Genomic DNA, 12,758 nt, shown 5'->3' with positions numbered 1-12,758 from the left:
GCACTAAGCAGAACTCATCAGGGAAGGGCACATGGGTAGCAGGGATGACAGATTTCACTCCCAGGATCAGAGCTGACAGCACCTGCTCCCTGCCAGCATCTGTCCTCTGGAGCAGATCAGAGCGGAGCTCTCTCAATGGTGAGCAACACGCCCATCACAAAAATCGGGTGAGGAGAGCTTCACTCACTTCAAATCAAGCTCCAATAGATGACATAGTAGAAGGGTCCTCAACGGGCATTGAAAGGGCCTTAAAAAATTTTGTTTCCTTTATTTATTCATCAGAATACTTGCACAACATATTTTGAGATTCCTTTTATCCTTTTTCTTTCGTTTGGGTTGTAGATAATCTGTGTTGTATAATGTGCAATTACAAGGTCTTTTTCATTTCTTGTTTCTCGTTACCTAATGATATTCCTGAAAACAAAACAAATAATGTTAACTTTTCAGTGACTATACCAACAAGATAACATTATAGGTCTTAAAAGTTAAGAAGCGATCACTTCACGGTAAGCAGCATTTAGTGAAAAATTGTATGATCTTTAAAAATTGTAAAACACAAGCAGCTACCTCTTACACTAGCTCTGCCCTTCACTGAATACAGCCAAAATACAGTAAATGTGCTGAAAGAACCCTCTCATTCAATGTCAATGGTATGCTCTTCCTCAGCCAGTGACCGGATCAATTCCCTACCTGAACCCTCTGGCACCTTCACTTTATTTGATCTCACAAATGAAAATGAAGTACTGTATCTATGCTCTTCTCATCATCCTACTCTACTACCTCTCCTCTTGATCCTGTACCCACACAAATAACTAAAGCTCTGTCTCCTGTGCTCTTCCCAACCTTATCTAAAATCTGTACTCTCTCTCTCTCTCTCTCTCTCTCTCTCTCTCTCTCTCGCTTTCACTGTTCAAGCATGCAATGATTACTCCCACTCTGAAAAAACTAAATTCTGACACTGTCTCTTAAACTACCGTCCCATCTGTCAGCTCCCATGCCCCTCCAAGCTACTTGAGAAACTTGCCTACCCTCGCCTCACACACTTTCTTAACTCACACAACTTACTGGACCCACTTCAATCAGGCTACCGTTCCCAACATTCCACAGAGACAGCACTAACTAAAGTAGTGAATGATCTGGTCACTGCTAAGTCCAAAGGCCGCTACTCACTTCATATTCTTCTAGATGTTTCTGCTGCTTTTGACACTGTTGACAACTCTCTTCTCATACAAACACAACAATCCCTAGATCTTCCAGACACAGCTCATTCTTCGTTCTCATCCTACCTATTTAATGGCTCTTTCAATGTCTGCTTCTCTGTATCCAACTCTTCTTTGCTACCTCTATTAGTTGGAGTGCCACTAGGCTTAGTCTTAGGCAATCTGCTTTGCTCAATCTACACCACATCTCTTGGCAAACTAATCAGCTCTTTTGGATTTCAGTATCATCTGTATGCGGCTGATACTCAATACTACCTATCTTCCCCAGAATTGTCACCATCTATATTGTTCCCTGTCACTGAATGACTTTTTGCCATTTCAACTTGGATGTCATATCGCTACCACAAACTTAATATTTCCAAAACAGAATTAATTTTATTTCCACCGACCAATGGTAGTTACCAACCTGATATCTTTATCATTGCCGAGAACTTAACAATCACTCCTACCCCCAAGCTCACTGCCTTGGTGTAATCCTTGACTTTAAAATGTCCTTTGTTCCCCACATTCATTCTGTCTCTAAATCTTGCTACATGCATCTAAAAAACATATCCAGAATATGACCATACTTTACACAGGACACTGCAAAATTTCTGATCCATGCTCTCATTATCTCCCACTACCATCCATTCTGAATGCCTCTGCGAGGCTAATCTTCCTCGCTAGATGTTCATCGTCTGCGGATCCACTCTGTCAGTCCCTCCTTTGGTTACCTGCATTCTACTGTATTAATTATAAAATACTTTTACTCACACACAAGTCTATTAACCAAACTACATCAACGTACATCTCTTCGCTTATCTCAAAATATCTCACAACCTGACCTCTTTGTTCTTCACAAGCTCTACGTCTCTCATCCACACTCATTATTTGCTCCCATCCACGATTGCAAGACTGTGTTTGGGCTGCCCCACTTTGTGAAATGCCCTACAATGCACAATAAGACTCTCCTCTAGTCTCCCCACCTTCAAGCTTTCCCTGAAAACTTACCTCTTCAGGTAAGCTTAGCAAATATCAGAACTGCCCACATAACCTTCATAAACTTTACTATCCAATTGCATCTCTACTGTACATTCCACACATATCCTCACATTTTCTCTTTGTTTACTTTCCCAACCCCAGGCCAACATTGCTGTGTAACTATATCATACGACCCACCAAGAACCTTTGCAATCTGGTGGACCATTATGAAATGAATAACATCTACCCTTGTGTATCAATGCCTATTTCTCTGTAGATTGCAAGCTTGCAAACTGGGCCTTCCTACCTCAATGACTGTCTGTTATTACCCAGTTTTGTTTTATCACTGTTGTTTCCAATTGTAACGTGCAATGGAATTTGCTGCGCTATATAAGAAACTGTTAATAAAGAATAATAATAATAATCTCAGTTCTAGAATTCTCAGTCAAAGTTGTGTTATCGCTAGGTGCCCTGGGTAGCATATAGGTGACATTATGGACTACTGTCCAAGTGTTTAGACCTATCCTCAACATTGTTCAGTCAGGACTGGTACTACCATTAGGTAACCTAGAGAGACAAAATGTTGTGGGTACCCAAATAATTGAATAAGTTACATCAAGTCCCTCATGTAGTGCTTTATATTTTCCTGCCACTCCTGCACTCAGTGCCAGTCACCAGGAGATTCAGAATGAACATACAGATTGATGAGGTGGAGATTTAATAAAGCGTCTAAAAATGAAAAGTGGTGTTGTTGCCCTTAGCAACCAATCAGATTCTGTCTATGAATTTCTGGGATACAATAGAGAAATGATAGCTAGAATCTGATTAGTTGCTATCTGAATCATTGCTTTTCATTTTAGATGTTTCAGTAAATCTACCTCATTGTGTAATAGACAATGGGGGTAATTCCAAGTTGGGCAAAACCATGTGCACTGCAGGGGAGGCAGATATAACATGTGCAGAGAGAGTTAGATTTGGGTGGGGTGTATTCAAACTGAAATCTAATTTGCAGTGTAAAAATAAAGCAGCCAGTATTTACCCTGCACAGAAACAAAATAACCCACCCAAATCTAACTCTCTCTGCAAATGTTATATCTGCCCCCCCTGCAGTGCACATGGTTTTGCCCAATTGCTAACAAACTTGCTGCTGCGATCAACTCAGAATTACCCCCAGGGAAAGGACCGTCAGCAATAGAGAAGATTATTTAGTATATAGCAGGACTAAGAAAACATATACAGAATAGTCTTCTGCAATCAGAACAAATTATACCAGGAGGTTACAGAATGCAGATCATACACTAAAAGGTGTGCTGGAACTGGCAATGAAACACAAGGTTAATTGTGACTGCAAATAAGTAATAGGGAATCTGAGCTCTGGATTATGATGTGAAAATAAGAATTTACTTACCGATAATTCTATTTCTCGTAGTCCGTAGTGGATGCTGGGAACTCCGTAAGGACCATGGGGAATAGCGGCTCCGCAGGAGACTGGGCACAAAAGTAAAGCTTTAGGACTACCTGGTGTGCACTGGCTCCTCCCCCTATGACCCTCCTCCAAGCCTCAGTTAGGATACTGTGCCCGGACGAGCGTACACAATAAGGAAGGATTTTGAATCCCGGGTAAGACTCATACCAGCCACACCAATCACACCGTACAACCTGTGATCTGAACCCAGTTAACAGCATGATAACAGAGGAGCCTCTGAAAAGATGGCTCACAACAATAATAACCCGATTTTTGTAACAATAACTATGTACAAATATTGCAGACAATCCGCACTTGGGATGGGCGCCCAGCATCCACTACGGACTACGAGAAATAGAATTATCGGTAAGTAAATTCTTATTTTCTCTGACGTCCTAGTGGATGCTGGGAACTCCGTAAGGACCATGGGGATTATACCAAAGCTCCCAAACGGGCGGGAGAGTGCGGATGACTCTGCAGCACCGAATGAGAGAACTCCAGGTCCTCCTCAGCCAGGGTATCAAATTTGTAGAATTTAGCAAACGTGTTTGCCCCTGACCAAGTAGCTGCTCGGCAAAGTTGTAAAGCCGAGACCCCTCGGGCAGCCGCCCAAGATGAGCCCACTTTCCGTGTGGAATGGGCTTTTACAGATTTTGGCTGTGGCAGGCCTGCCACAGAATGTGCAAGCTGAATTGTACTACAAATCCAACGAGCAATAGTCTGCTTAGAAGCAGGAGCACCCAGCTTGTTGGGTGCATACAGGATAAACAGCGAGTCAGATTTCCTGACTCCAGCCGTCCTGGAAACATATATTTTCAAGGCCCTGACTACGTCCCACAACTTGGAGTCCTCCAAGTCACTAGTAGCCGCAGGTACCACAATAGGTTGGTTCAGATGAAACACTGAAACCACCTTAGGGAGAAAATGAGGACGAGTCCTCAATTCCGCCCTGTCTGAATGGAAGATCAGATAAGGGCTTTTACAGGATAAAGCCCGCCAATTCTGACACGTGCCTGGCCGAGGCCAGGGTCACCAACATGACCACTTTCCATGTGAGATATTTTAACTCCACAGATTCAAGTGGTTCAAACCAATGTGACTTTAGGAACCCCAAAACTATATTGAGATCCCAAGGTGCCACTGGAGGCACAAAAGGAGGCTGTATATGCAGTACCCCTTTTACAGACGTCTGAACTTCAGGTAGTGAAGCTAGTTCTTTCTGGAAGAAAATTGACAGGGCCGAAATTTGAACCTTAATGGACCCCAATTTTAGGCCCACAGACACTCCTGTTTACAGGAAATGCAGGAATCGACCTAGTTGAAATTCCTCCATCGGGGCCTTACTGGCCTCGCACCACGCAACATATTTTCGCCAAATGCGGTGAAAATGCTTTGCGGTTACATCCTTCCTGGCTTGACCAGGGTAGGGATGACTTCATCCGGAATGCCTTTTTCCTTCAGGATCCGGCGTTCCACCGCCCTGCCGTCAAACGCAGCCGCGGTAAGTCTTGGAATAGACAGGGTCCTTGCTGGAGCAGGTCCCTTCTTAGAGGTAGAGGCCACGGGTCCTCCGTGAGCATCTCTTGAAGTTCCGGGTACCAAGTCCTTCTTGGCCAATCCGGAGCCACGAGTATAGTTCTTACTCCCCTCCATCTTATAATTCTCAGTACTTTTGGTATGAGAGGAAGAGGAGGGAACACATACACTGACTGGTACACCCACGGTGTTACCAGAGCGTCCACAGCTATTGCCTGAGGGTCCCTTGACCTGGCGCAATACCTGTCCAATTTTTTGTTTAGGCGGGACGCCATCATGTCCACCTTTGGTTTTTCCCAATGGTTTACAATCATGTGGAAGACTTCTGGGTGAAGTCCCCACTCTCCCGGGTGGAGGTCGTGCCTGCTGAGGAAGTCTGCTTCCCAGTTGTCCACTCCCGGAATGAACACTGCTGACAGTGCTATCACATGATTTTCCGCCCAGCGAAAAATCCTTGCAGCTTCTGCCATTGCCCTCCTGCTTCTTGTGCCGCCCTGTCTGTTTACGTGGGCGACTGCCGTGATGTTGTCCGACTGGATCAGCACCGGCTGACCTTGAAGCAGAGGTCTTGCTTGGCTTAGGGCATTGTAAATGGCCCTTAGCTCCAAAATATTTATGTGAAGTGATGTCTCCAGGCTTGACCACAAGCCCTGGAAATTTCTTCCCTGTGTGACTGCTCCCCAGCCTCGCAGGCTGGCATCCGTGGTCACCAGGACCCAGTCCTGAATGCCGAATCTGCGGCCCTCTAGAAGATGAGCACTCTGCAACCAACACAGGAGAGACACCCTTGTCTTTGGTGACAGGGTTATCCGCTGATGCATCTGAAGATGCGATCCGGACCATTTGTCCAGCAGGTCCCACTGGAAAGTTCTTGCGTGGAATCTGCCGAATGGAATTGCTTCGTAGGAAGCCACCATTTTTCCCAGGACCCTTGTGCACTGATGCACTGACACTTGGCCTGGTTTTAGGAGGTTTCTGACTAGTTCGGATAACTCCCTGGCTTTCTCCTCCGGGAGAAAACACCTTTTTCTGGACTGTGTCCAGGATCATCCCTAGGAATAGAAGACGTGTCGTCGGGATCAGCTACGATTTTGGAATATTGAGAATCCAACCGTGCTGCCGCAGCACTATCTGAGATAGTGCTACCCCGACTTCCAACTGTTCCCTGGATCTTGCCCTTATCAGGAGATCGTCCAAGTAAGGGATAACTAAAACTCCCTTCTTTCGAAGGAGTATCATCATTTCGGCCATTACCTTGGTAAAGACCCGGGGTGCCGTGGACAATCCAAACGGCAGCGTCTGAAACTGATAGTGACAGTTCTGTACCACAAACCTGAGGTACCCTTGGTGAGAAGGGTAAATTGGGACAATGTAGGTAAGCATCTTTGATGTCCAGAGAGACCATATAGTCCCCTTCTTCCAGGTTTGCAATCACTGCTCTGAGTGACTCCATCTTGAATTTGAACCTTTGTATGTAAGTGTTCAAGGATTTTAGATTTAAAATTGGTCTCACCGAGCCGTCCGGCTTCGGTACCACAAATAGTGTGGAATAATACCCCTTTCCCTGTTGCAGGAGGGGTACCTTGATTATCACCTGCTGGGAATACAGCCTGTGAATGGCTTGCAATACTGTCTCCCTGTCTGAGGGAGACGTCGGTAAAGCAGACTCTATGAAACGGCGAGGGGGAGACGTCTCGAATTTCTTGAGACGGGCCCCCACCGTGCCTGAGACCGCTTGTAAAGCCCCAGCGTCATGCTGAGGACTTTGCGGAGGCGGGAGAGGGCTTTTGTTCCTGGGAATTGGCTGTTTGCTGCAGCCTTTTCCCTCTCCCTCTGCCACGGGGCAGAAATGAGGCGCCTTTTGCCCGCTTGCCCTTATGGGGCCGAAAGGACTGCGCCTGATAATATGGCGTCTTCTTAGGTTGAGAAGCTACCTGGGGTAAAAATGTGGATTTTCCAGCCGTTGCCGTGGCCACCAGGTCTGTTAGACCTACCCCAAATAACTCCTCCCTTTTATAAGGCGATACTTCCATATGCCTTTTGGAATCAGCATCACCTGACCACTGTCTTGTCCATAACCCTCTTCTGGCAGAAATGGACAGCGCACTTACTCTTGATGCCAGTCGGCAAATATCCCTCTGTGCATCACGCATATATAGAAATGCATCCTTTAAAATGCTCTATAGTTAGTAATATACTGTCCCTATCTAGGGTATCAATATTGTCAGTCAGGGAATCCGACCAAGCCACCCCAGCACTGCACATCCAGGCTGAGGCGATTGCTGGTCGCAGTATCACACCCGTGTGAATGTATATACATTTTAGGATATTTTACTGCTTTCTGTCAGCAGGTTCCTTAAGGGCGGCCGTATCCGGGGACGGTAGTGCCACCTGTTTAGACAAGCGTGTGAGCGCTTTATTCACCCTAAGGGGTGTTTCCCAACGTGCCCTATCCTCTGGCGGGAAGGGGTATGATGCTAATAACTTTTTAGGAATTAACAGTTTTTATCGGGGGGAAACCCACGCATCATCACACACTTCATTTAATTCCTCAGATGCAGGAAAAACTACAGGCAGTTTTTTCTCACCCAACATAATACCCTTTTTAGTGGTACTGGTATTATCAGAAATGTGTAAAAACATTTTCCATAGCCTCAATCATGTAACGTGTGGCCCTACTGGAAGTCACATTCGTCTCTTAATCGTCGACACTGGAGTCAGTATCCGTGTCGGCGTCTGTATCTGCCATCTGCGGTAACGGGCGTTTTAGAGCCCCAGATGGCTTTTGAGACACCTGGACAGGCACAGGCTGAGTCGCCGGCTGTCTCATGTCATCAATCTTTTGTAAAGAGCTGACACTGTCACATAATTCCTTCCATAAGCTCATCCACTCAGGTGTCGACTCCCTAGGGGGTGACATCTCTGTTACAGGCAATTGCTCCGCCTCCACCTCATTTACCTCCTCATACATGTCGACACAACGTACCGACACCCAGCACACACACAGGGAATGCTCTGATAGAGGACAGGACCCCACTAGCCCTTTGGGGAGACAGAGGGAGAGTATGCCAGCACACACCAGAGCGCTATATATATACAGGGATAACCTTATATAAGTGTTTTTCCCCTTATAGCTGCTGTATTGTTATACTGCGCCTAATTAGTGCCCCCCTCTCTTTTTTAACCCCTTTCTGTAGTGTAGTAACTGCAGGGGAGAGCCAGGGAGCTTCCCTCCAACGGAGCTGTGAGAGAAAATGGCGCCAGTGTGCTGAGGAGATAGGCTCCGCCCCCTTCTCGGCGGCCTTTTCTCCCGTTTTTCTGTGGAATCTGGCAGGGGTTAAAATTCATCCATATAGCCCTGGGGGCTATATGTGATGTATTTTCGCCAGCCAAGGTGTTTTTATTGCTGCTCAGGGCGCCCCCCCCTAGCGCCCTGCACCCTCAGTGACCGAAGTGTGAAGTGTGCTGAGGAGCAATGGCGCACAGCTGCAGTGCTGTGCGCTACCTTGGTGAAGACAGGATGTCTTCTGCCGCCGATTTTTCCGGACCTCTTCTTGCTTCTGGCTCTGTAAGGGGGCCGGCGGCGCGGCTCTGGGACCGAGCTCCGAGGCTGGGCCTGTGTTCGGTCCCTCTGGAGCTAATGGTGTCCAGTAGCCTAAGAAGCCCAATCCACTCTGCACGCAGGTGAGTTCGCTTCTTCTCCCCTTAGTCCCTCGATGCAGTGAGCCTGTTGCCAGCAGGTCTCACTGAAAATAAAAAACCTAAAACTAAACTTTCACTAAGAAGCTCAGGAGAGCCCCTAGTGTGCACCCTTCTCGGCCGGGCACAAAAATCTAACTGAGGCTTGGAGGAGGGTCATAGGGGGAGGAGCCAGTGCACACCAGGTAGTCCTAAAGCTTTACTTTTGTGCCCAGTCTCCTGCGGAGCCGCTATTCCCCATGGTCCTTACGGAGTTCCCAGCATCCACTAGGACGTCAGAGAAATGTGCTTCCACACAGCATGCATGTACATGGGGGACCTGCTCAGTTTTTCTGTGTGGAGACAACAAACTTCTAGTACTATCCATAAATGTACTGTAATGTGAACTAAAGCTCTACCAACCAGTTCTTCCTCTGCTCCTCTTCCTTCTCCGTAGTAACACACACAGTACCAGGATAAGACAGATAATTGCCACGCCAAGTGAAAGTGAAGTTTCATTTGCACATCCATATGTTTTATCTGAAAAATAATTGAAAAGACAACCATTTTAGCCATTTTCCTTGGACACAAATTTATGTTGCACCATTTTTTATAGTGTTGCAAATGAAAGCACAGTAAATGGTTATTATAGTATAAATGATAGAGAAATGTGAGTAAGATGATTAATAAAACTTACTTTATTCCACCATTAAATACAAAACTGAAACAAAACTTCTGAATTCTGAGATTGCAGTAAGTAGACACACTGCTGATGATTTCCTGGTGATGTTATTCATAAAATGACATTCCATATTATATAAACTACTTTCACAATCATATTATCATACAAAATGTCTTTATTAGTTTGCAATAATAGAAGATACAGTACATTAAAGACAAATGAAGAACAGCAAATTCACAGGCTATCTAATAGCAAGGAACTGACAGCAAAGAAACCAAGTGAAATAAAATATATCACGTGTGTACAGTATGTGATGGAAAGGGTAGTCGGTGTAGGAGAGGAAGAGAGGGTGGGAGAGGGAGGCTGTCCGCCAGCAGTTAATGGGGCTAATTCAGACTGGATCACTGCAGTGGCACTGATTGCAGGCTGAATCTTTTTGTGGACTGCGCGTGTGCACCCTGGGAGCCCAGTGAGATGCTATGAGCATCTCTGGGCTGCGATCACCTCTGCTTGATCTAAGTGGGTACATTAGAATTTAGGGCCTAATTCAGAGCCCGTCGCTGATGTGTGAAAATCGCTATGAAGTGATTTTTGCACATCTGTGCATGTGCGTACTCCGGTACGCTCATGTGCAAGGTCCTAAACTGAATTCTCTTCAGAACGCAGTTTAAGACCTGGAGGGGGGGGGGGCGGGAATGGAAGCATTGTCGCATGCGCATCAGCTCAGCGGACACACACATTGTAGTCATATCCCCCGATGTATGCGACCTCAATATGGTTGACAGCGGTGGACATTTGCGGGGCGGTGACATGTTGTTGGAGGTTCGGGGTGGGGCGAACGGGGGAGGCCAGGACCGTTTTATGGGGCAGATTCGTGACATCCCACGCAGCTGCTCTGATAAAAAACAGCGCAGTCAACCTTAGATCCAATGCGTTCTCAATCTAATTGCAGACGCATTGGAGGGCGGCCTCACACATGCTGGTTGACCTTGTCCTGTGCTGGGCGGCACTCAGCATGTGCAGAGATGAACAAATCTGCGTTCATCTCTGAATAATCCCCATTATCTTAATATATGAGTTTAGAATGTTTTGCTTTAGCCAAATAAAAATAAAAAAAAGATAGAAGAAAAACCAAATGACTGTTATTTCAAGCCCTACTTAAGGCTATTGGTTAAATTGTGTTTGTTCTGTGATGGACAAAAGGCCTATATAGTAAATCTTTAAGTAATATGCTGGAATCCTGCTATGCTGTGATAATGCTATGCTAATACTGGTGGTCATTCCGAGTTATTTGCTCGCTGCCGATTTTCGCAGTGAAGCGATTAAGTAAAAAAAACGGCAAAAATGCGCATGCGCATGGTACGCAGCGCGCATGCGCATGGTACGCAGCGCGCATGCGCTAAGTACTTTCACACAAAATTTTGTAGATTTACACAAGCTCGAGCTACGTTTTTTCCTCGCTCGAGTGATCATGGTGTGATTGACAGGAGTGGGTGTTTCTGGGCGGAAACTGGCCATTTTCAAGGAGTGTGCTAAAAAACGCAGGCGTGCCAGGTATAAACGCAGGAGTGGCTGGCCCAACGCAGGGCGTGTTTGTGACGTCAAACCAGGAACTAAACGGACGGAGGTGATCGCAGTCTAGGAGTAGGTCTGGAGCTACTCAGAAACTGCAGCAAATTATTTAGTAGCAGTTCTGCTAATCTTTCGTTTGCAATTCGGCTAAGCTAAGATACACTCCCAGAGGGCAGCGGCCTAGCGTTTGCACTGCTGCTAAAAGCAGCTAGCGAGCAATCAACTCGTAATGAGGGCCACTATGCTGATACCACTAATGTTATGATACTACTATACTGCAAAACTACTATAATGTAATACCTCTAAGTTGATCCAGAGATTCCGATCTGAGTTTTATAATTCTTCGTCAGGCCATGGGCTTTGGTACAACGATTGATGCACTATGCTTCTAAGTGATTGCAGCCTGCACATAGTACTCCTGAACAATTAGTGGAGGTGATTGTGCTACAGCAGTTTATTTAAATACTTCCACCACAACTGGCATAATAGGTCAGGATTCATCACATGGAGAAACTGACTTTGGCAATCCATGTTGAGACAATATATGGAGACAGAGAGACACTGACATGAACTTTTTCCTTACTTGCTGTTTGCTGTCTGAGAGGTACCCCAAGCTTCTATTAGGTTTTCATTCTTTGAGTTTCCTTAGGGGTGTGTTGTTATAGATTTCTTGCGACATTATTGGAAGGAACAGCTGACAGGACAGTGTGTCCTACAGTACATTATGGACATGCAAAATTGCTTATATTTGGTTGGTCAATTAGCAATTAGTAACATGTCAGGGTTCTCTTTCTGCAATTCATAGAATAGGAGACTAAAATTATGATATTTGCTAACCAGATACCCAAAGCGGAAAACCATGATTGAAGGCATAGAAAGAACAGGAGCCGTTGTTGGCTCATCCCGCTGAGGGTGGAAGTGATCTAGGTCAACTGTCCATGAATATTTTGCCAATGACTTGGGTTGTGGATGACTTTTTAAACATTAGAACAGAAAAGTTATCTGGCTTTCCAGATACTGTATATTACGATTTTCAGATACTTGGCAGATAATGACTTTGATACAACATAACATTGTGACCCACTTGAGATGGCTGTTCACCAAAGGCATAATAGGTTACCAGTTGACCAGTGTGAACAAGTTATTTAACAAGTGAAAGAATTGTTAAAAGTAGGGGTAAAAGAAAAGTCCAATGGTGAATGGTGTAGCCTCATTGAGTTGTTCCCAAGGCTGATGGGAGTATCTGTTTCTGTGTGGATTTTAGAAAGGTGAGTGTACTGTAGTCTCAATATGATACAAGACCAAATACTTGGGTTACATGGCAGGCAGGGTTGTTTTAAGCCTTTGATAAATAAGATGCAGGCTTGTGCCCACCACAAAGAAGAAGTTGTGTTTTTTTCTGTTACTGGCAGGATATTACAGGAGGTTTATTACTCAGGTTATTTCACTGATGCTAGCAAGCTTGACAAATTTATGAAATAAATCCTGAATGTGACTTAGCTTTAGACTCAGTCAAACAATTGCTCTGTAAGCCCAGTGTTGAAACCTCCTGACTTCTCTTAACAGTTCATGTCCAAATGGAGGCTTCTAATGATGGCTTGAGGGCTGAATTGTGTCTGGAATTTAAGGGGGTAGAGCATCCAAT

At 45.3% G+C, this 12,758-nt stretch overlaps 1 protein-coding gene across 2 annotated transcripts in view; it reads right to left on the bottom strand.

Annotated features, from left to right (window-relative positions):
* Positions 1-256: 256 nt before the first annotated feature.
* LOC134935392 (CD276 antigen homolog) overlaps positions 257-12,758 on the bottom strand; it is a 92,411-nt gene continuing 79,909 nt past the window's right edge. For both annotated transcript variants that reach the window (XM_063930484.1, XM_063930485.1), the window contains 2 exons: positions 9,283-9,399; positions 257-414 (listed from right to left, as the gene is read on the bottom strand). In XM_063930484.1, coding sequence (XP_063786554.1) covers positions 368-414; positions 9,283-9,399 — 164 coding nt within the window. In that variant the 3' untranslated portion in view covers positions 257-367. The remainder of the gene's footprint in view (positions 415-9,282; positions 9,400-12,758) is intronic.

This window comes from Pseudophryne corroboree, chromosome 6 (genome assembly GCF_028390025.1).
Source record: "Pseudophryne corroboree isolate aPseCor3 chromosome 6, aPseCor3.hap2, whole genome shotgun sequence".
Classification (NCBI taxonomy): domain Eukaryota; kingdom Metazoa; phylum Chordata; class Amphibia; order Anura; family Myobatrachidae; genus Pseudophryne; species Pseudophryne corroboree.
Note: the sequence above shows the minus strand (reverse complement) of the source record. Positions and strands in the feature narration are given on the sequence as shown.